At 41.4% G+C, this 24,124-nt stretch overlaps 1 protein-coding gene across 4 annotated transcripts in view; it reads left to right on the forward strand.

Moving 5' to 3' along the window:
* SHROOM2 (shroom family member 2) overlaps positions 1-24,124 on the forward strand; it is a 125,715-nt gene that overhangs the window by 61,014 nt on the left and 40,577 nt on the right. For 3 of the 4 annotated variants that reach the window (XM_057419440.1, XM_057419441.1, XM_057419442.1), the window contains exon 3: positions 18,962-19,093. In XM_057419440.1, the coding sequence (XP_057275423.1) occupies positions 18,962-19,093 (132 nt within the window). Of the gene's footprint in view, positions 1-18,961; positions 19,094-19,232; positions 19,317-24,124 lie in introns of those variants that run through there. The other variant, XM_057419443.1, reaches the window with a different exon arrangement.

A 24,124-nucleotide genomic window follows, 5' to 3' on the forward strand; every position in this document is an offset into this window, starting at 1 on the left:
CTTCTGTCTCATACATCCAGATGTGCCTGTCTAGTTCCCCAGGGCAGAGCAAGGAAAAACAGTTCTAGAATATGAAAGCTTTATCATGGTAGTCTATTGTGAATTTAGCAGGCAGAAAGATTGATGGTGTCATACTTTGTGCAGCTTAATACCTCATTGTCGACAGTGCATATCTTATTTATAAATTAAATTGCTGTTCCATCCTGCTCAAGCCTGTACAGTTGGGCTGAAGTACAAGGAAAACTGGAGCAAACTGTGATGGTGAAATCCTGATTTGCTCAAGTTAATGACTGAAGGCTTTAAGGGCACAAAGACACAATAATTTATTTGCATTTATTTGTTTTCACAGACTGAAGCAGAGCATTTTGCAGGTCATTCTTGTTTGTTTTATGTAAAATTTAACTTAAAAGGTTGTCAGATAGGAAAAGAGCTACTCTGCTGTGCTGCAACAAGGTAATACTATACTACTTCCAGCATGGCCTCTTTTAAAAGAGGCACTGGTGACTGTAGTGCAGAACTGCTGTTTGCTCCCTTTTCGAGCACAGGGCGACTGGCAGATGGGAGGTCAGACCAACTGGTTACATGGGACGAGAAAGCAAAGAGCAATGCTACACACTTGCCATGCTTGAGAGCGAGGTAAAAGGCAATTGCATAGATCTCTGTGAGAATGTTGGCAGGTGAGAATAGGCATTTAAGGTAGGATTTGCTAAAATTCTAGTGATTTGGACAGATAACTATATCACAGAACATTGTCAGTAGCTTGTCTGTCAAAATACTGGTTCAATTTGCCATTTTAAGGCATCTGAATACTAATAGGTTGCTTTTATTACTTTGTCTTTTAGAGCCCCTCCTTCCCCTTAGAAATCCCTAAGTTAAGCACATGGTTATCTTTAAGTTAAACACATGGTTATATTTTTCTTTTTTTTGTTTTCAAGTTCTAGGTCAGGTTTTTTATGGATACTTTTGGGGAGTCATTTCCTTTTATGATAAGATACTAGAAGCTGAAAATGCAAAACCAGGAACTCCTGCTGTTTTGTTTTTTTTTTTTTTTTGTGGGGAAAAAATGCTGCAGTTCCATTTGCTGCTCCAGAAAAACAGGCTGACTTTGTTGTTAAAATTTGTCAGCACTTTTCTTGGAAAGGTGAGAAGGGAGTACAAGGCATTCAGAGAGTGCAAGGAGACCAAAAACAAAAAGCAAAGCCACAAACACAGTTTTGACGTTTTAGCTCATTGCATGGAGTTTTAGTGAGTTACAAATGTTCAGAAACCCCCAAGTGCTATTGGAAAACAACCTGTTAATTTCAGGTGTCTCATTTGGAGCGAGTCATTTTAAAGGTGCCTAAAATCCAAAACCTGCTAAGTAATCTCCCTTTGAAAACAAAGGGAAAGAGCAATGAACGTGTCTCAAAGTCCCTGCACAAAACCAGACACCCAGAATCTCTCCTGACTTCTGAAGATCACAGCTATAGCAATTAAATGTCTGAGGCTTTCTTTTAAATGTGCAAATAGGATTGCCTCACCACAATAGACGTATTTTCATTTCTTTTTATTCAGAGTAGCTTCAAGTCTCCCGGTTCCCCATGGTTGAATCCTTTGCTGGTAGCGCTCTCTTGTGGCTATTCTTTTCATTAAATGACTTAAAAGGGATTTCAAAAATACGTGAAATCTGTAATTCAGAGATTTCTGCCTTAGAACACTCACAGTGTGTTTTGGATAAGCATTCCTGAATTAAATGTGGTAGCATGTATTTTAATGATGCAGGAACGTCAGTCTAGGCAAAAGCATCCCAGATGTGCTTCCCAGGAGATCTCAAAGAGAGCACGCATATGTTTTTAACTGTTTTTCATCTTTGTATTTTTGGCAAAGAGCCTTATGCCTGAGGAAGGACAGGTGAGAGGCTTGGAGGCGAGTGAAGTCCATGTTGGCAGCCAGAATCAGGTGGAGAAGAGACTGGGATGGGCACCTTTGGCTTGATTGCAGATGCTGCTTTTCCTGTGGCGCTGCTCTCAGTGATGGGTGGGTTACTCCCCACAGCTTTGGTTATTAAAACCTTTCCCAGTGAAACTAATGTATTCCCGGTAAAAGCTTTTCACCAAGTTGCTCTTTTCTGATTCCAAGGATGGGAGAGAAGGGGGCCAGGGAAGAGTAACTCTTGACCTGTTCTGGTTTTGAGCTGTGAAGCTCTTAGGTGGTGTTTTATTTTAAAGTAAGGAGGTAGAACCTTCTGGAAGCTGAGATTATGGAATGCAGGGATTTCCTTTGAACAAGGAACATACAGCTTCCTCTTAAGAAAAGAGCTGTTCTTAATGAAAAGTTTTTTGGTAGTTCATAGACTTGATACCATCGTGATTACAAATCCAGCGGCATAGCTTTGTAAGCATGTCTGCATTAATGCCAAGTGTGTGAAGTTGGCTGTAGCTTCCTTTTCCTTCTGTGCTGCAATCCAGCAGCAACTAGAGTAATGATCCTAGGTTATTTACTTGTACTTCCTCAGAGAGAGGCAGGTTTACACTTGAGATAAGGCCTTGGCTGAGAGGGGTCTTTGCCCTCAAAATACTTGACTGAAAAGTCTCTGTTCTGTGACAGGACAGAATCTTTATGTGTGGCATTTATTTGGTCACCCACCTTCTCTGATCTTTGGATCCTACATGTGAAATAGGTGTGGTAATAATCCCAGTCCTTTCAGGGATATTTTCAATGTTTTAACTAGTCTTTTATAAATGCTTTCATAGCAACTATGTGGCAGCTGTTCCCCAGCAAATGTAATGCCATGCCCAAGAGTCCGTGTAGTGAAGGTAAGATGAGCTTGCTTTGTCTGTTTGCTGTTCTGGCTGCAGTCTAGGAGGACAGCTCATCAGTATCTAATTGCAGATTAAGACAGAAGAAGAAAAGGTTTTTAAAGCCCAATTATAAATCCTATTAGTCAACCATATTTTGAGGTTCAAGTTTTCTGTGAAAATTAAGAAGACCACTGCTTTATAACTTGTTTTTCCACTGTACTGATGTAATTCTAATAATTTTTCAGACAGTGGATTCAGTAGTACTCTATGCAGTTTATTCTTCTGTTCTTTGGAGTGAAGATGGACTTGCTGCTGAAAGTTCAGGAAGAGAGTTCTCTTTTCCACTTGATTTTACTTTTCTGTTTTGCCATGTAACTCACCAAGTATAGGATACTGTTTGTCAGCTGGACCGTGCATGTTCATTCACACAATAACTGCATGGCTTTTAGACTTCAGAAACAGTGTTAGGAAAGTGACCAATCAAATGAAAATCTGTCCTCTGGTCTCAGTGTGCATGTGCACATGCAGGCATGTGTGTTAGTGTGGATAAGAAAGGGATCATACTAGCTTACCTTTCTTCTGGCTACTTCCAAAAATCTCTCATTGTATCAGCTTGAGCATCTGTGAGAAATAATACTCTCACTTTTATATCAAGCACAGTCATTTTTTGATAAATACTGCAATCTGGCTGGGAAAGTTTTAGCCATACGGCACCTAACTTCCAGCAAGTTCACACAGTGGAGCTATTGGATTTGTGTAATTGTGTAATTCTGCCATATGCTGCCTTAACTAGATTTCTTACTAAAATCCAAATATGCCTGCGTAAGTCTACTTCTTGCCCTTTTGCCAACCTCCTCCCCCCTCCTGAAATTTGAGGATTTCTGTAAATCCATGGTACTTCCAGCATTTCTTTTGCAACTGTAAGCATATATTCCTTTAATCTGTGGAAAGCCATTGGTATTTCATACGCAGGATGTGAGATAGGCAGTTGGTGACGATGCTGTGGTGCAGCCAGCACAGAACAGAAAAATAGTCAGTCATTGTGTGTTTAGTGTAATGGGTCAGTGAATGTAAGGAAAACCTGATCTCAGCACACAGGCCAGTACATAAGTTTCTCCTGCTCATTCTCCACGGCTGATCCTTAAGGATACATCAGAATTAATCTTTTTGATTTTCCCCAAATAATCTCTGTGCAGACTCTTACTGTATCCTTTAAGTCTTCAGCTATGGGTGATGGTCAGCAACTATAGTAAGCTCATAAATGCAGATCTGGCCAGCAGCAGGGGATTAATGGTGTGACAGTGGAATAAAGTTTATTCTTTTCAAAAGATTATTAAAATAAATACTCCTTTGAAAGAAGTCCCCAGAATCTGTAATATTAGTTTCCCTGGGGGGGTGGAAGGACATACCTGCCACTTTTCTCCACAGGCAATTATTTCCACTGCTTTTCTGTGTACTGAGGTTATTTATTTCTAGGGCTATCCCAGGCTGCCACTCTTAGCAGGGGGAAAATGCTGCCTCCCCAGAAAAGTGGCTGGTTGGTTTTAATATATAGGAGAAACATCTGTAACTCAAAAACTACTGACAGACCATCCTATTTTTAAGAGGCCCAGAGTGTTATGTCATGTCATAGAATTCTGGAATGGTTAGGGTTGGAAGGAGCCTTAAAAAACATCTAGTTCTAACCCCCTACCATGGGCAGGGGACACCTCCCACTAGACCATGTTGCTCAAAGCCCCTTCCAACCTAGCCTTGAACAGTGCCAGGGATGGGGCAGCCAACCTGTGCCAGCACCTCACGACCCTTTTCTTTTAGCTTTGTACCTTGTCACCTGTAAGATGGCAAATCTGTTCATTAACTTCCTCACAAGACAGTGCCCAAGACAGGTCTATTCACCCACATATTTGCTTAGAAGATTGCAAGAGGAGAGGATGGAACAGCTGAAAAAAGTTTCAGTAGCATAGGCTCAGTGCATTTTCCACTTGCCATGTCAAACACCACTTCAAATGAAAAGTAAGAATCCCTCCTCCAACTCCAGGAGCAGTGCTCTGGTGTCATCTCTGAGGCTTTGCTGAATTCCACAGGCAGCATTTACCGCAGCAAATCAGTGGAGTCGCCCATATGACTAATCAAAACTGCTGTGGCCTCTTAGCAGGGAGCACTAACAAGGCTCCTTTGTGAGTCTAATTATATCCCCTAAGCTGGCACAGTGGCACGGATTAGCACAGGAGGAGGACAGTCGGTTGTAGAGAGCCACAGAGTCCCATGCCCTGCTCCACCACCATCACCTGCTGCCCATGCGGGTACCGTCTGCACCCCACGCGTGCTGCCGTGGACCACTGCTGAGGCCCCATCGCGTGTCCCTTGGCCTGTTCCCACTCCCTGATGTGGAGGCTTACCCACCAGCCAGGAGACATGCCTGGTCCCTGAGCAAGGGGTCTGGGAAGGAGGCACTGCCGGGGTAGGTACCAAGGGCTGTGCCTGCGGGGAGAGGCTCCTGCCAGGCTGTCCAGGAGGCAGGGCAGCTGGTCAGCTCCAGCAGCTCCTCACCTCTGTGGCCCATCATTGGGATAAGGAAGTGCTTGGGCTGCCTTTCTCTTGACTTTTTTGGTCTTACTAACTTTCCCGTGGGAGGGAGGAGGCTGGGGAAGCTATGCAGGGTTGTCTCAAATATGTCTGATTAAAATTTCGTAATAGGATTGCTGAAGTGAAGCCGGGAGCTGTGGAAGAGGGGAGATAACTCAAGAAGAGTGTTTTGTGGTTTGCTTGACAATTTGCCTCCTGTTTGTCACACAGAACTGGATTCACAGAGTCACAGAATCACAGAATTCAGTATGCTTTGTGTTGCTATGCAGACTTGGATACAGTGTGCTTTGTGTTGCTAACCAAAACCACTCCTCTCCCAGGAAGGCCAGGCACTGGGGTGGTTTGCAGTTGCTACTTTCTTAAGAAGTATGCAGCTGATTTTCTTGGGCTGGTCTCTCCATCCCAGTAAATATCATTAGGACAAATGGAGTAGCAGTGTCAGTCTGTTGGTGTCAAGGCCTGAGCGTTTTTTCAGGCTTGAGGTTTTATTGGTGTGAAAAGAAAACTCAGTGGAAAAAGTTTTCCAGGCTGTGAGTAGTTTGCCAACATTCACAGAGGTTACACAAGGGTGCATGGGGATTTTTACGGAACAGTGCCAGAGGAAACTAGTATGCTGCTAAACATGTGAGACCAAAATTGTTTGTTCCTCCCTGTAAATCTAAAGAAGGGATCGTGGGACTTCTTGGGAAGGAGTGGAACATGCAGTAGTGACTAAATCTGGAAAACAAAACAAAATAAAACTTCTAAATACACTTGTTTTACGCAGTTTTGGAAAAGGGAAGGGGGGGGATAGTGTTAAATGATAAATTGGCAGAGTAGGATCTTTTTTCTCAATGCCAGGCAGTCGCTTCTTCCTGCTCTTCAAGAACAGATGCTGTGAAGGCGGGGTGCCAGAGCAGTGTGGGCTCAGGATGTGTGTCTGCCTGCTTAGTGGTGACCAGACAGAACAGCCAGCTCCATTAGAGAAATCCTTAATCTAGTGAGACTAATGGAGCTGCCCTCCAGCACGAGCTGCTCGGATAGGAAGTGCCTGTTGTATTTGTGAGACAGGATCCCAGAAGAGTTATGGTTAACTTCTGAGGGTTACTGTTGGTTTATAATAAAGCATAATAATACATAGCAGAGTGTTGGCACATAAAACGCATCACACATTTCTGCTGACCTCACTGAACTTTGAGTAAAGCTATAAGATACATACTTCCATTAATCACTTGGAGCTGATATGTAGTATTTGATGTCCTTCTTTCGCAGATTTCTTCAGTGATCTTTTTTTTAGATGTGAAAGACATCTTTTCTATCCTTTGAGGCTATTTAAACTTCCCAAGGGAGTTCTATACCACCCTAACACCAGTGTTACAACTTGCATGTAAATATAATATTGTTATTTGTTGTGAGACTGTCCATAGATACTGTGCATCAGGATCCATACCTCAGTTTATGTGGGAAGAGTGCACAGACAAGTGGAGTTACTAAACTAAGTCACTTCAGAGGGATTCTGATAACCCCTGCAGCTTCTTACATGCAAACTTTAGGAGCTGGAGTTAACTATTTATGCGTATTAGCTACAGCTTTTTTGTATTTTGTCATCCGTTGTAACTGCTCTGCCCTTGGAAAATCATGGAGGTAGTTTCCAATTTGATTTCTTTGTATCCAAGCACATGTTTTAACTTGTGGTGTTTTATTTTTGCCAGATTGACTTGCTTGTAAAACTTATTCTTGGTGATAATTAGGGTGTCTGAAGATTGAGATCTGAAGGAGTACTGTGAGGTGGACTGGAAGAGAAATAATCTATTGAAGATTTGTGTTGTTATTGCTGTGAAGGGATTCTGTTTTCAATCTTGCTTAGAAAATATCTTTTATTTTACCGTGAAGTGACTGAACCCAGCTTTCAAGTCTAATGATGTTAAATAGGGTGCATATCTTGGCATGTTCACTTTCTGCAAAATAAGCCTCACAGCCTGCGAGAACATTATCTGTTAAGCAAAATCAGTTCTGTTCTGGGAATGCCAGAAAGAGGAGTTGTCTGGTCACTTTTAAACTTCCAGGTCTAAGTAGCTTTATGTGTTTTAAGGCTGTCACGTATCTGCTCAGAATAAGGCCTGCATGGGTTCCCAGATTATACAAATGAGGGGAAGCATTGTTGCAATTACAAGGCTAAGTAGAGGGGTTGGGTTTTGGTTTTTTTGTGGGTTTTTCACCTGGACCAGTGGCTTGGGCTGGCAGCTCTGGGGGCTGCTGCCTTGGGGCCAGTGGCACAGGGGACAGCCACTTGTCCATGTCTACTACTGTTTCTGTGGGGGAGGGTATGAGGTGGCTGCTGTGGGTGAATCTTTGACAGAGGTGTCGCCACTTTGATACCGTTGCATTCATTGCATTTCTTTTTTGTGAACTGTCAGTCGTGGCTGGTGTCTGCGTTTCTGAAGGGTCTCGTGTTATGGAGAGGAGTGAAGAAATTAAGCCCTCTGTTTTCAGGATTCAGACATACCCCTCTGTTTCTGTGTGTGTGATGGAGGGAGGAAGGTTTGGACAGGGGTGGAGACGCAGACAGGTCTGTGTATCCTGTAGGTACAGTATTATGTGCAGAGAACAAAAGGACCCATATTTTCCAGGCATAGCTGCTAATCCCTTTGCAGTAAGAAGAGGTGTATCACTGTCTCTGGATGGCCTAGATACCTGTGACAGAGATGATGCAGGAGAAGAAAGTTCATTCTCATCCATTCTTGCTTCTGTGGCCATCAGCTGGATCTTAGTCTTGCTTAACCACTGTCCTTATCAGCAGCTTTTGGTTTTGGAGAATTCAAGTTGGGATCGCGCTCTGTTTCTGACAGAACAAAATGTCAGGAGGACATACAAAGCAGGCTGCATAGAGCCAGCCTCAGAAGGGGAGCCAGCTGCTTTCACTTGGGTCACTACAACCCCCATCTCTCTAGGGATGGATGGAAATGCCCTGCCTTTTCCAGGGTAAGGTGCAGATCAGCCCTGCAGGCTGGTAGGAGCTCTTGTTAACAGTGTTACAGCACTCACAGCGTTTCACCTGGCCATGCAGATAGCGTCTACTTCAGTGAAGAGTCTCTACACAAAATGTTGGAGAGACTGGGCCCAAATTAACACAGACGTAGGGAGGGGAGGAGCTCATGCTCCAAGAAGATGCAGGAAAATATCTGCCCTTTCCAGTGGAGAAATTGTACGTGGATGTGTGTTACAAATTGTACTGCTTCTTTTTACAACGCTGTTACAGCTGCAGTCATCAGTTGGAGATTAAGAAGGGGATATAACTTGGAGTTGAACAATTAGCTTCTCCACCTGAAACTTGAGCAGTCCCTGGGAGGTGAGGAGAGAGAAGTTGCCTCAGAAGATGATTGTGCAACTATAACCACCTTATGCCTTGGGCCTCTAACATGTCAAGGCAGCTGAAATTTCATGCCCAAGTTGTGAGTTCTGTAATGTGTCAAAACCCTAATGTCCGTTTTAATCTGAAATGAGTTGTTATGACAATAAAAATCCTTTTTAAAAATAGTGCCATATATCGCAGTGTGATTTACAGTTGCACAGCTATCTCCAAATGTCACATTCAGTGGAAGCACTATAAATACTTGTATGTGTAGTTCAGAAGGGGCTGCTCCAGAAGAGGAGGTTTTGCTCCAGAAGAGGAGGTTTTGTTCCACACCCTCCTCCCCGCCCCCCTAATACTTTACCTTTTTTTATGGAGCAGTTTTTTCTTTCAAATCTCTGCTGTCTTTCTGAGACTGAGATGCCTCAAGGGAAAGTTTCTGCATAAAAACCTTATTCAGTTCTTTGTTAACGTGGAAGATGTAAATTTTTTCTACAGTATTGCACTCATCTTTTGTCTCAGTTATGGCTAAGCTAGAATAAATGGGTCCTAGATGCTGTGTTAGGTGGCCAGTATTTATTTGGAAGATTACTTTAGAATCCCAAGTGTTTTGAGAATAAGCTAAGAATAGGCTGAGAGGCAATATGTGAATACCTAACAAGTGCAAGCTCTTACACAGATGAGCAAAAAGACTTCATGTGGGCCTGCTGAGTTGATTCTACTTCTTACTCCAATGTTTTTTTCTGGCTAAAAGGGACTGTGTTGTTGGTAATGGAGAGCTGCATGGTTGTTCTAAAAATTTATTTCATTAAATACCATTCCTGCAGTTCATTTGCTTTAGCTATTCATTTTGTGAACAATTTTGCCAATAATGTATTATTGACATAGCATTATCCTCTGCATTTCTATGCCACCACTATCAGCATGGTTCCACAGAAGTGTAGAAATGGCTTTTGGATAAGGAAGTCTAAATTAGGCCACAAGTTTGTCATTCTGAATGAATTCCCTTCCTGATCCTGTTGGTTGGTGGTATATTTCAGTGGTGGTATCTTTCATTGTTTCTCTTAGGTCTTGATGAACCCAAGTCACTTCTGAAGGCAGTTTATCTAAACCATCAAATAATTCTTACCAGCCACTGATAGAGCTCTTAAATCTCATATAATTAACTAGCCCGATATGCTGGATTTGGTACGTATTCGATTTTTTCCTACATGTTCTAACTTTATCATTAGGTGACAGCAGCATCATCTTCTGTCATTGCAACTTCCCTTCTGAAAACACAGTAGATACAAAAAAGCCTGTCTGACTCCCAACATAAAGACACACATGGGAAAAGACTGTGTATGAAATGGCCTGCAAAAAGTGAGAGCTTGCCTTGTTCTTGAGAGGGGAAAGTGGGAATAGCCAACCCCAAACAGATAATAGGAATGGGGCTGGGGAGAGAAAAGGGTATAAAGACAGTAGCCATGTGGGCGCTCCAGGGGAAATCATGCTGGTGGCTCTGTCCAGGCAGATGGTTGAGCTGGTGAATTGCTGCTGGTGCAGAAGGTGAGGATACGAAAATTGGTTGCAAGGAGTTGAGTGGACTGCTGTTAGACCAGGTTTGTTCATTGCTTCAGGGCTTTTCAGTTGTTAACAGCTTTCCTTAATTAAGACGCAATTTTTTTCAACTATGAAGTGTTTTCAGTACATTTTAACCAGAAAGGATAATAGTTTACTTTTTGATAAGTAAGAGGGATTCTGAAGTTGTTTGGGAGCCCAATTTTCATTTAGTTTTTTTCTGCTCATCAAAATAATTTCAATTTTGAAGAGTGCTCTCAGGGTGGCTGTAGATTTGTCTTTGGGTGACAAGGCTGCTGATTATTTTTTCTTGTATGAAAATTTTGTTCTTTATTTTTGATTTCTATATATGAGTGGTGCTGGAGACTACCAAGTTTTCTCACTAACTGATCATCGTCTGCAGTTTATGTGTCTGTGCACATTATGTGCACAGTCTTGGATGTCTGGGGTTTTTGCCTGTGGCTGTTAAAGGACAAGGGGATGTAGGCAGTGGGGCTCAGCTGTCTGAGGTCAGAGAAGCTTTTTTTCATATACTGAGCTGATTAATTTTCATCATTGGTTCATCCCATTCCAGTGAAGTATGTCAAAGGGGATTTCCGGAAAGAATAGCTGCTAATAAGGAACAGTGTCTGGCAAGCAGATGAGGTTCGTTCTGCTGGTAATAGAGAAGCAGAGTCTTGGAACAAAAACTCTGGTACGGCTTGAGTGTTGCCAGTAGTAATAAGGACTTCTATATGTCATCCATCCTGTGTTTATTTTGGAAAATGGTGCACAGTTTGCAAGCTAACAATAATGTTGTTGTTGATGATTTCTGATATTGAGCTTCACCTTTAAATTCCCTTTCCTAGGCTATTGAGCTGGCATATTAGGGGTTTTTTAGCTCATCTAAGCAGCATTTGACAATTATGATGTGAAAGCATTTCCATTTATTCTTCAGCAGATACCTCATATATAAGAACCTTCAACAAATCTTCATCCCAATTGAAGTTCCATTCAGGCATTTTTTGTATTCGGGGAGTGAGTGTGAAATAGAGGAGATGGTGTGTGTTGTTTTAAAAAGCTCATTATAGATCCAAAAGGCATGTAAAGGCAGATGTAAAAGGCATTTCCTTAAAATACTTTGTGATTATAGTTACCAGTACTTTTTCAGATTTGTTACTCACCATGAACAGGCATTTTACACATTTTAAGCCCAATCTCTATAAAGTAAGGGTGTGATGTCTACACAGTTAACATAAAATTTCAAGTCCTGATATTTCTGCCTCAGCTATGAAGGCCCCCTCTTTCCTGGCTTTTGAGAGAGGGGTTTTATGCAGCCACCGTGTAGCTCACCCAGACAAAGCCTGAATTTACCATCCTCTCCTGATGTGTAAGGATCTCCTGGATAGGTGGTGTGAATGCTGGCATACTGTGTTCTTTAGGAAAAGCATTTGAATGGCTGCTGCCTAGCCCCAGGACAGCAGGAAGCTGAGGCTTCCAAGGCTGAATCTGGGTGAAAGGCAGTAGGACAACCTTAAAAAAGGGGAGCAAAGGCGTTCAGGCTGTCATGCTCCAGAAAGAAGCAGGGAGGCAATTCAAAAGTGGACTGTGAGTCAGGTTTTAGCAAGGCTTTGGTATATTGGGAAGACAAGAACCAGTGGTTGAAGTGCAAAACCATCAACCTGGACAGAGGAGTTGTGGGCATATTTTGAATTCTGAAAAGCCTTGAAAGTGATTTTGCATACATGTGTGTCTGTTATATATATGTGCTTATCATATGTATATATATGTATGTGTATGTATATAACTTTTTGAATAATTGTTTATTCAGAAGTGAAGGTTTACTTCAAAATATATTGTGAGAGTTTTTAATTTGAGGGGGATCCTTTAATATGGAATTGTTGCATGAAAAATATTGGGGACTTTATGTGGTTTTCTACTTTCTCATATTAACTGTGTTCAGGAAACTGTTCAACCTCAAGTTTTGGATGCTTTGTCCTCCTTTTAATGTCACTTTTACCCATTGCTTGGTTTCCTTTACATCCAAAGATACTGACATGTATGTCCGGAAGCAGGACAACACTGAAGATGGCAAGGGGAAAGGGGAGGATTGGATTTGACTTAACCTAAAGCTTTTTTTAGTGGAATTGATAACAACCATTCAGCCCTGATTAGAAGAAATCATGGATGTATTGAATTATTGAGCATGACACAAGAAGCTGTTCACATTCCTTATATAGTTTTATTTTAGATACTTCATTCCTATATTATCTTGGCAGATAGATGTGCAAGTGGTGACTAGCATAAACATAAAGTAATTTGAATTCTATGAATAGAGTTGCCTGAGAGAGAGAACACCTAATGCCTTTGTGGAAGGCAGTGACTCCTGCAGTACTAAGTGCTCTTTCCAAAAAATATTTGATTTGTTCAGATAGCAATTTTATCTTTTTTTTTTTTTAGAAAAAGATGATCCTGTTCTAATCATGAGCTCCCAGGTTTGGCAGTTGGGTGAGGTCTTCACAATCTGCAGGGAAAAAGACATTAAACTATTTTTTTTTAATAAAATATAGTGACGTTGTTAATTTCTTACTACTTGAGGCCCCTGTGGCCCTGAGGCCACTGCAGCTTCATGGTGGTTTTTATCCTCTTTTCTACTCCACCAAGGATTCAGAAGACTAGAAAAATTAAAAAAATGCGTTCCATAAATTGAATGAGTGATTTAGTAGTTTATTTACAGTGGCTTTTGCATATCCATTTAATTACATTTTATGCTGGTCTTCTCATGTATTTTAATCCATCGAGCACAGGTTGGTGAACTGAAGAAAAATAAAAAAATGTCTTGGAAGGAGTTTTTTTCCCCAGCACTTACAGGTTTACAGAAAATTGATTAATGAAGTGTTGGTATGTCTGGCCTAGTGTTATTTTAAAGGAGGTAAGGTGAGAAGGCTGGGAACTATGAATCCATGCAGGACTTATAAGGGGACAAGAAAGGGCACCGGTGCTGTCCCTACAAATTCTTGGCATTTTCTCTGCGTGGGCTAAGAACAGTGAGTGAGTGGCTCACTGAGGAGATCCTAAGGACTGAAGTGCTCATAGTTAACTTGCATGGCTGATGTGGGGCAACACTGTTTGTAACCAGCGTCTTAATGATGTACGAGAGGAAATTTTCTGTAGGGCAAACAACTGCAGCATGGTTTGGTTTATTTGGTTTTGAAACAATCCGAGGGCACCTTGTGAGACATGCCATTTGGTACGTGCATTGTCCGAGCATGCTTCTTGCTTGAGAATGCCGATGAACTGTGCATTTGACCTCTAAGCACGTGTAAGTTTCCATTTTTATCTCTGTGCTGCAGCCTTTCTGCATTTCTCTATGATTGCATCCTTGGCGTGCAGGCAGGGCAGTCTTGCAACCATTTACCTACCACTGGAATCAGGACACATTCCTGGTTATGCAAGGCTTAAAATGACTTCAGGTAGTTTGCACCTCCTGCTGCAACTGTGAAGATGTGAACTTGGGCCATTTTAAAAACAAAAGTGCTGGAGAGAGGCTTTGCTGCTGAAAAGTCTGGAGTTGCATCTTGGTGCATGGGGAAGGAAGAGGATTTCATTTGGAAAGCTGTAGTTCAGCTTAACTGCATTGTCTGGTTCCCACATTCTGGGGCTTGCAAGGAAGCTGTATCCTGAAACGCATGGACTATGCTGTGAAACAGTGGTCTGCAGCTTTGTGAACAAAAATGTTCTTTAGAAACTGAAGTGAGTGAAAACTGAGTGTAATTTTCAAAACAGTATTTAATATAAATCATCAGTACAAGAGTTTTAACTGAAAAATAGTGCTGGCATTGTGTTAACAGTTCAGTTCTCACGGAGACCGCTGACCTGTCCTTCCCTTTAAATTGTAGAATCATAGGATCGCAGAATCATAGAATTGTGTACACAGGCTTGGGTTGGAAGGGACCTTAAAGGTCATCTAGTTCCAGCCCCCTGCCATGGGCAGGGACAAATTATAAAACTCGTGAATTCTTGTCTGCATTTTGGTTTTATTTCTTAGTGCAGCTGATAAATCTGAACAGCAGGAAGCATTGCACTTGCAAGGACTGGCACTGAATGCCCACTGGGGTTAGGTGTGCCATGGGAACCTCAAGTATGGTTGCTGACTGCCGATTTGAAGCGGTGCCGTGCGTTCTGCAGTCCGAGCGGAAAATACGTACTACCCACGGGACGTTTCGGGGTCGCAGGACGGGGTGCCGCGGTAATATCCTGAGGAAGTAAGTGTTCGTTGGCATGAGAGATGCTGACGGTAGGAGGCAGTAAGCGGGCAGGAGCGCTGAGCGAGCTTTCAGCGGCGACAGAGCCCGCCTTGTGTGGGGGCGCGGTGCCATCTGTATGTGACAGGGGGCGCCGCAGTGCCGTTCCTGTGCGCTCCCGTGCGCCTGCTGTTAGCCGCCGGCAGCTGCGCGGCGCCGTGCACGGCCAGGGGAGGGGTTAAAACCTCCTTGTGGTGACACCCAGCGGTGGGGGCTCTCTTCATCCCCTCCTTTCCCCAGCCTAGCTTCGCCTTTTTGAACAGTTGATTAGGTTCAAGGTGAAAAGCAGGCATACGGGTCGGTGAGTTTCAGGCACTCTAAGGACCCGAAGTAACAGCAGATAGCCTTTGAACGGGGAGGTGGCTGAGCAGGCCTCGTTAAAATGCCCCATTAGTATGACTCGTTCATTTTCACATTTCCAAAGACTTACCTGAAAAATCCCCATAGGAACTGTTCATTACCTTGTTCTTGAGATGGGCCAGAGTGTCCTTGTGTGGGTTCTTAAAACTACTCCTTTGAGCTAAAGGGGCCAGTGGTGAGACAAACGAGGTATGAAAAATCAGGTGTCCATTTCAGAAACGGTGCACAAGCCTCTGCTATGTGTAGCTGCTGCTGCTCACAGTGAAGAAAGATCTGCAGCCTTACCCGTCTCTGGGAGCCAGTAGTCAGGCTGTTCAGCAGAGGGCTGGAACCAAATGTCCGCAGACAAGTTAATCCTAGAAATGGCTTCCCACATGGACGCAGGTCTCTGGAACTGCCTGTCCTTTTCCTGTGAGAGTCCGGCTGCAAGAGGGTTACCACAAGGGTGCTCTTTGGTAGATAAGAATAAAGCAAATTTGGTTGGGGAGGGGGGATGCATGCCTCTGCTGTATCTGCTGGCCTTTTATCTGAACCTTTACTAAAGGAATTCAGAATGTGTCTGAAAACAGAGGAAATGGCTCATATTCGTTAATATTATTGTGTGCTGAGGTAGTTCAGTTGATTCAGAAAATGGAAAATAAAGATTTGATAAACAGCAACTTTAGCCAATTTTCTGTCTGCTTTTCATTTTTAAGGTACTTTTTTGACTTTAGTTGTTTACAGATAAACGTGCTTGTCCAGTTTAACTGTTTTTTTTTCTCTTGGTCAAGCAAGTACATTTTTTATCTCTACTCCTTTCCTCCCCCCCATCCGGTCAACCTCCTCAGTACTGCTGCAACAGTCTAAATGAGTATGTCTGAACTCTGTAGCCTGTGGAATTCATAATGTCATTCTCAATGAGTTCCAAGCAGTAAATAGAAAAAGCCAGATTTATTCTGAAAAACTGGATTGGAAAGGCTGTTTTATTGCTAAAGAATTTGCACACACACATCATTGGGACCACTATCTAACGGATTGCTTATAGTCAGTAGAAAAGGGGAGGGGGGAGTCCCTTTCTGTCATATCTTCAAAGCTTGCCAGCATTTTCCTTACAGCAGCTTTTGTAAAAACACTGGTAGAAAAACACTCTCAGGGAAATGCTTTTATTAATGCATTCCATTTATGCAAGAGGTTTTCTGGGTTGTAGATTCAGATGATCTCATTCTGTCACTCAGAATTAATACAGAGCTATTACATTAGAATATGTAATATGTAATAGCTCACCTTCCAGCATCTTTAGTTGCCTGCAAAATATTCCTGTTTTGAGTCTTTTAATCTTTTCTCTCCAGTCCTCCTACACATTTGTGCTGAGTTTTGGAATCAATATTCATGCTGTACTCCACTTATCAGAAAAAAAAAAATTTTCTTGAAGTGCAGGACACGGTAAATGTGATTAAATTTGGTAATTTAAATTCTGCTGGTGAGAATCCAGCAGAAAGCACTGTTGACTATGCACAGTAAATTAATCTTTAGTCATGTTATCAATTTCGACAAAAGCAGGTATCTATCTGATTCCACCTTCTAGGTATCCCACCAGTGTGTTCAGGCTGTTCAGACTATTACATCTAAAAAAAAAAAAAAAAAAAAAACCAAAAAAAACCCAAAACCAAAAAGGCCTCAAAATATATGTGTGTTCACAAATACTAAAAAAAAAAGAAACAAACAGAACTTAAAAGTTCTTGTCCACTTGCCTCATGTCATAACTCAGTCCAGTCTGTTCCTCCCCTTGCTTGGCTGTTCAGGAAGATGGAAGTGGTGGTGGATATTGTAGCACAGAGTATGCCATCTGAAAATGATGTTCACATAGCAAGGAACTATCTTATGAAGATATTGAGAAGTTCCATGAGGTACAGTACTGACTTAACTGCATCCCTTCTGTTCCTTCCTGCTGTTTGGATTCCTTCTACCATTTGCCAAGCCTATAGCAAACCATCACATAAGCCCTCTTCCCAACCTTTTCCTTGTTCTCCATTGTGTTGTGTTAGTTTCTAGTCTTGTGCTTCCTTAGTAGTGCATCATAGAAAAGTAATTGTCTCATAAAAGATAAACTTTTTTGCTGAATTGATGCCTAGGAGGTCTATTGTATTTGCCTAAATTTGTGGTTTGCCAAGCTGGTATCAATACCATTAGAGGTGAGCTGTGAGGAGAACAAGCCCTTGTGTGTTCTGCACAGCTGAACAGTGGAATGGGTTTTTTTTCCATACCTGAACACAGGCTTGGAGCCTTTGGAGTATGCAGGGACTGTCTGGAGCCCAGCCTCACATGGCTGAGCAGAATCTTTTGCACTTGTTTGCGCTGAAGGTATTTGGGGTTCTCAACTCCCTCTGAATTTCAATTCCTACCAAGAAAGAGCAACATAGTGATGCTCTGCTTAGCTGTTTCCTCTTTTGTCATGCTGAGAAGAGTAGGCTTTTGTTTATGGAAACAATTACTTCTTTTTTCAGTGACAGTAATGATGCTACAGTTAGTGAAATTACAGTTTCCCTGTAGAAATATTATTCTCCTTTTTTAGTTCTGCATGCAGAGTTTGGAAAAGCAATGTGTCATTGAATTCATCAGACCTTCCTGAATGTACTGCAAAAAAAAACATGTACTCATATTTGACCTGTTTTAAAGATACTGAGTTTATAATGAGCTTTAGTGTTGTTCTGTAAATCCAGTGGCTGGCTGATAGCTCAAGTTTATAAAATGGGGGAATCGGTGAAAAAATGTAGAACTGCCTTTAGAGTTCAAGTTGAAGATAGGGAACACTTTGTCAGCTTAGCAGACTACTTTTGTAACTTAGACAAATTACTTAACCTTGCAGTAATAAACTTCATAAATACATAAGTGAAATAGCTAAGTGGATAAAAAAATCCTCGAGAGCTAAGGTCCTATAAGTGTTTGTTTCAGACTGTCACTTGGAAGGATGGGATTTGTCTCATCTCATACCTTGTCTAAATTTTAAATTACACTTTCTCCAGGATGAGCTGAAGAGAAGGAAGGGATGAATTACCTTGAAGAAGTTCCTGCTTCATTCCTGGGTGACTGAGAGGGTCTAGACAAATGGCCTGTGCTCAGCATCTGCTTATGGAAACAGAAGTTGCTGAATTCCACCCAGAAGGATTATGTAACGTGAGGGGGAAAGGAATGCACTTATTTCATGAGTGCTGAGAGGTGTTGCAAACAGGAAGTCCTTGGAAGGAAGTACAAGCTGTTGTTACCAACTCCTGAACGAACAGGAGGAAAGGGCAGAGGAGTGTAGAGCAGTTTTGCAGAAAGGTTTGCAAGGTACAGAGCTCTAACAACTTACTGTTCTATTTCTTAAAAGGGATCCCTTCAGTTACATGCGCATGTACGTTTGGAGGGGATATCCAAGTAGATATCTGGGGACATAGATGAATTGCTGAACTATTTTAGAGATGTATTCTTAAAAAAAATCCTGCGTACCTGGCGTGCCAAACAGTTTAGGAGCTGTAGCAGAACTTGGCTGGAGTTAAAACTGTTATGTCACTCTAACTTGTTTGAAACAATGTACATGGCTTTATTCCTTCTTGTCATTAACTTTTTCCCCTTCTCCCATAAGCACCTACCTACTACAGTAAAACCTTGCCAAAGTGCTACTGTACTGTTGTCATGTTGCAAAAGAGTCATAATTCTTCAGTATCAGCTTTAACTGTTAAAGCTCTGGGTACATGTCAGGTACTTGTTTGCCTGTCTCTGCCCCTCATGAAAACCACCTCATCCCCAAAATAAATAAACCCAAAGCAAAACAAAAAAAAACCCACAACACCCAAGCGCAGACCTTGGAGAGTATTGGCATTTGTCATTTCACTGCATCTCAAGCATTTTAAAGGTATCCTTGTGTCTTTTCAAAACTGGCATGCATGTAGAAGATCGCCTCATTTGCTGTCTAAAAAAGTCATTATTCCTCTGTCCTACCTGTGTAACGTTTGACTACTGCCCTGTTAGATTTTTTGCTGTGTGTCACCTTACTGAACTGTTTGCACTAAACCAGTACACTGTACCTTTCTCATTTGCAGGAGAAATGACCTAGCCTGCAGGCCTCACTCCTGGCATGCAACCAAATTTACAGAAAGTCAACCTGAGACAGCCACGTCACACCTTTCCTCCTCCAATGCCTGCGCTTCCTGGCACTTGCGCTACCATGCAAGGTGAGTCTCTGCTGAAGTTACACACAGTAAGCTTCCACGATGAGACAGTAAGAACGTAGATCATGTTGTTGAGTATTTTCTCAAAACAACAAATGCAGAATCGTTCTATTATATGTCTTTAGTGTTGCCTGTCCTTCCAGTGCTTGAAGGGGGACCATGGGAAGTTTGACATATGGATGAGTGGATTTCAGAACAGTATGTGATATGTGCATGTGACTGAAAGGTAAGACACTAGCTTTAAAGGCAGTCAAAAGGTTATGTTTCTTGCTCTGCATTTACTTTCAGTGTCCACTGGTAAAATCTTAAGCCATTGTGAGCAAAAAGAAACCATCAAAATTAACCTTCTGAAAGTGAAATAGTAAGGAGACAAGAAACTGAAAATACTGTTTCAGACTATTAAAAAGCCTTTTGCTAAAGGGAGGGTGCATAATGTTTCACTGTTGGATTTGAAGGTGTTACTGGTTTTATTAGCTGAACTGACTTTCTGTAATCTGATCTGCCCTACAGCTGTGTTCTTGCTCATGCAGAGAGGTGATAAGACCAGTGATTTTCAGTCCCTGTTTAAAGCACCTTGATATTTGTTAAGTCTCATTCAGCACTAGAGGAGAAGGGCTGGCACCCATGCAGTTTTAGTTGTGAAACGTTAAGCTTTCAGGCAATGCCTGTTTGTGTCTGGTGACAGGTTCTTTTTGTTTCCTGCTGGTAGGTGACATTCTTCAGCATTTTCATGAGGGATTTCTGTGGTTTGGTTTTCTTTTTTTTTGTTGTTGCTTTTTTTTCTTCTCAGCTCCCTTTGGCCCATAGTTACACTGACCTTAAAGAAAGTAAGCCTGGTGCACAATCCCAGTTTGGAAAGCAGGCTTGCATTTCCTGTACTGACTGCTGTATGTTCTCCATCATTATTTCTTGGTGTTAATTTATCATAATACTTAGAAGAACATTAATACTTTAAGATTTTATTTTACTTTGAAAAATACTTTTAGTTTGTAAAATGATTTTTACATTTTTTACATTTACAATTGTAAAATTTTTACAATCATTTTACATCATTTATTTTCTTTGGAATCTCTCTACTATTTTTAAAATAACTTGCTATCTGCTCTTGAATAAAGTGTGAGTGTGTTAACATTTAGACAAAAAAGGTTTAAAGATTTTTTTACTGAAGTAAAATTCCTTGTACCTAGGAACAAAATTCCGAAATTTGTAAGACCTTTAATAGCATTGTCATCAGGAGCTCTCAGATATTTCTGCTTTCAGACTGCTGAGTCTTCTAACTGAGCTGTAAATCAGTATATGCTTCCTGCTCTTCCTTATAGTTGTCCTTGTATCTAGTGAAACACTACAAGACACATCTCAAAGCATGATTTTATAGGAGCCAGCCTAATCACAATATTTAAAAAAGTATTAATTTGGTTCAAGTCCAGTTTGAAAATTAATTTTGGGCGGGAAATTTTGGGTGTAAAAGAAAAGGGGGAGGGAAATAGAGCGATCCTGTTCCCACATATCAGAAATAGCAGCAACTGCTGGTAGACGTCAATAAAAAGGGCAAATTCTTTCTCAAATGCTGCTGAAATATTTAGTAGCTTTAGCACAGTCTAATACCAGGGTTGCCGGGGCACTGCCATGCTGAACACCTTACCTGTGCTGCCCACTTGAAAGGTAATGTATTTAGGAGATCTGTCAGTCCTGGTGTCTGTTGGGAGTTGGAACTTGATTCCAACCCTAACTATTCTATGGGGAACAAACAAGAGGAATTAGTTTCAGTGGCAGAGCTGACTTCATACTGGGGCTGCTGGAGGTCTAGCATTCCCAGAGTGCCAGGCCAAGGACTTGGATATTTGAGAATCCCAGTTGCAGAGAGGGATTCTGCAAAAAGAAAAGGTGAGCAGCTTCAGAGATAACCCCGTTTTCACAGTACAGTTCACAAAACCAAGAAGCACAGTGCACTTCTAAGTGAAGCACTAAGCTGAACCAGAGACACAGCAGTCAGTAGATGAAAGCAGCAGTATGCAAGAAAATAGACATAGAGTGAGGAGAGAATATTTCTAGCCCAAGGATCCCATCCTCCAGCTATTTCTGGAATTTCTTGTCCTTCCTTGAGCTAAGCATCTTGAGATCAGTATTCACAGCCTAAAATCCCCTGAATGTGCCCACCTTCATTTTCTCTCTTAGTGTGGAAACTAAATCACTTGTAAAACCAGAGTTCAGAGAGGAGAAAGAGATGTTTATGCACTCTTCCAAGGAAGGATTTATCTGGATATTGTGTGTTGTGGGGTGGGGCATGGCTGAACAAAACAACCCTCTGAAAATTGTCCTTACTACCTAGGTTGATACTAGATTAAGCTACAGGGAAATTAGGACAGGGGGAGGGGGGATGTTTTGGGTTTTTTTGCCAGCCTACTGAATTTGGACTTTTGAGAAGGTGCATGAAACCATAGGAAAGCAGACCATAAGGGACTCTGTCTACACTGATACATAGGAGTATCAGTAGGAGAAAGGGTAGTTCTGGCAGGTGTAAGTGCCTCTCACACAAGGCTAGAGCATTAGACCTTGTAAGCTTCTGGTGCTTTAATTTCCCTCTATGAGACTTTATGGTCTCTTTTTTACAGAAGTTATACCTTAACAACATGGATGCAGGCTTTCCTAGCCCAGCCTAGACTAAGGCTGAGTGCCCTTTTCTGGGAGTTATGTAAATGAGCTGTCGTAAATTACCGAAAGTTCAGACCCTACATTTTCTTCCACTAGGATATAATATAATAGAGGACCTTACATTTTTTTTTTTATGCCCCTGGGTGTGCAGTTGAAACTAATAACCTCTTCAACTTTGTTCTGGTGTGGGTATGCTTTGATAAGGCTGCTTAAACTGAGGGTTTGGGGCAATTAGGGCCAGGTACATCTGGTCTGTAATCCCATGTGGTCTGATTTGCTGAGATGATGTCATTTCTGGGAGGGCACAAAAGCAGAAGCTCATGCCCCATGGTTTGGCAGGGGAAGTGTGTTTATTAGCCAAAATAGTCAAGGTTGGCGTTTGTAGATTATTCCTTGACTTTGCTTGCCAGATACTGGCCAGCAGTGTAGGTGCTTCTGTGAATCCACTCTAAACAAAAACATTGAGAAAAGGATATCCTGAGATGCCAGGCTCTGGCAGAGAAATGGCTTTTGTACTCTCTTCCATGTCAGGGTTCATGGGGCAATTGCCCTGTGGTTAAGGACTTTGCAGTAGCACACCACCAGAAACTTTCCTGTCCTGTATTTGAGGCTTTTGCTCCATCTGCTGGGTTTCCGTTAGGCATTTTCCAACAGAGCTTTCACCTCTTAGGCTGGTAATATCTGCTTCACTTTTGATACCAGCATATCTGCATTGAGGCTTTCCTCCACAAATGTCATCTTTATTTTAATCAGTGCCAAAATATCTTAGTGCTGAAGGGAGAAATAACAGCAATTCATAGCAATATATGCCCTACATTCTTCATTAACAAGGGAGATTCTATTAGTGACCCAAGACACTTTTTACATGAACCACAGTATCTGCCCAAGATGACAATTAAGATCCTTTTAAGTATTCAGCATGATGTTTTAGATTTCTGAAAATAAAAGAATGAAAGAACACAAAACCCACAAGATGAGGCCAGTCTTAGTGAATATTGTTAATAAAATGCTTTTAGAAAATAAGCATACCTTTTTTATATATATAATACATATATTATATAAACAAGTATACCTTCTCTTATTTCACATAAATTGCTTCTGACCATGTTGTGTAAAAAAGTTACAAAGGCTACAGTAATAGATGGGGGGAGGAAAATAATTACTGTGTTAATGCTGAATTCCAGAGAACTGTTGAGTTGACCTTTGCAATATTTTTGACAGAAAAAAAAAGATCTATATCACTCTTTGTATATTTTATGTGGACTAATCTAATTTCATTACTCGCTTTCACAGGTTTCTTTACTGCACAAGATTTGATAGATGTTTCATTTAATTATAGCTACAGGGAAGTGGAATAATTCTGGGATTTCTACCAAGGGGCTTTGCATGCAAGGGCAGGAATTTGAATTTGGCATATAAAAACAGGAGGAGCTGCCAGTAAAGTTCAAACAGGGAAATGTGATGAGAATAATTGGAAGGACTGTTGTCCCAGTATCAGTGTATTGAATTGACAGGAGGTGAGTGCTGTGGAAGACAGAAAAGAAAGAAAACAGAACAAAACTGGTGAGGTAGGAAAACAACAGAAGCAGCAAGATTTTGAAATAGTGTCCTAGGCAAATTATCTAGAGAAAGCACAGTATCAAAGATGATGTTTCCATAGAGGAAAAGGTGGCGAGGGGAACTGGTGTCAGGAAGGATTCTTGAAGGAAGGTCAGAAGTTTAGTTTTGGTTGTGCGAAGCTTACATTGCTCCGGGGTCTTCTATCATTTTCCTGTCAGTGTTGCAGAACTGAATGATGATATTGCTGTAAAGGTGTCAACCTGCAAGTGGTTTGAAACTGTATTGGTAAGGTTCATGTGGTGGCTCAGAACTATAAATGGTGGCATTTGAGGCAAATGTTTTTAGTGAACCTCCATTTAGAAACCATGTAGAAATCAAAATATTAAATGAATGGGCAGATTTGGATAAGCAGGACAAGGCAATATCTTTATGGGCTGAAGAAATTAATAGGAAGATCACAAAAGATGAACAGGGAAGTATGTGAGTTTTAATCACTGTAAGAGTCAGGGTGCCTGGAAAATAAGCTGAAAAACAAGTTGGTTTGTCCTGGGAAAGAGAGAGCTAATGGAGCCCACACTTAATTTGTCTAAAAGCAAAATCAGCAAAAACAACTTGCTGAGGGAGAGGGGAGCCTTCAAAGAGATAAAAACGTATTACTTATTGGTAAACTTAGAAGGGGAAGTTGAGTTAGTCACATTTCAAGCTTTGAATCAGTGGCAGAGTATAAAGCCCTGACTTTGTGTTCAAACTTCCAATTTTAATAGATTGTCTTGAGCAGCTACTATGCAGATAGATCTTAACCGATGTTAGTAAAATTGATGG

Source organism: Pezoporus wallicus, unplaced genomic scaffold, assembly GCF_028554395.1.
Source record: "Pezoporus wallicus isolate ANWC-B61680 ecotype Strahan unplaced genomic scaffold, APGP_CSIRO_Pwel_v1 contig_5767, whole genome shotgun sequence".
Classification (NCBI taxonomy): domain Eukaryota; kingdom Metazoa; phylum Chordata; class Aves; order Psittaciformes; family Psittacidae; genus Pezoporus; species Pezoporus wallicus.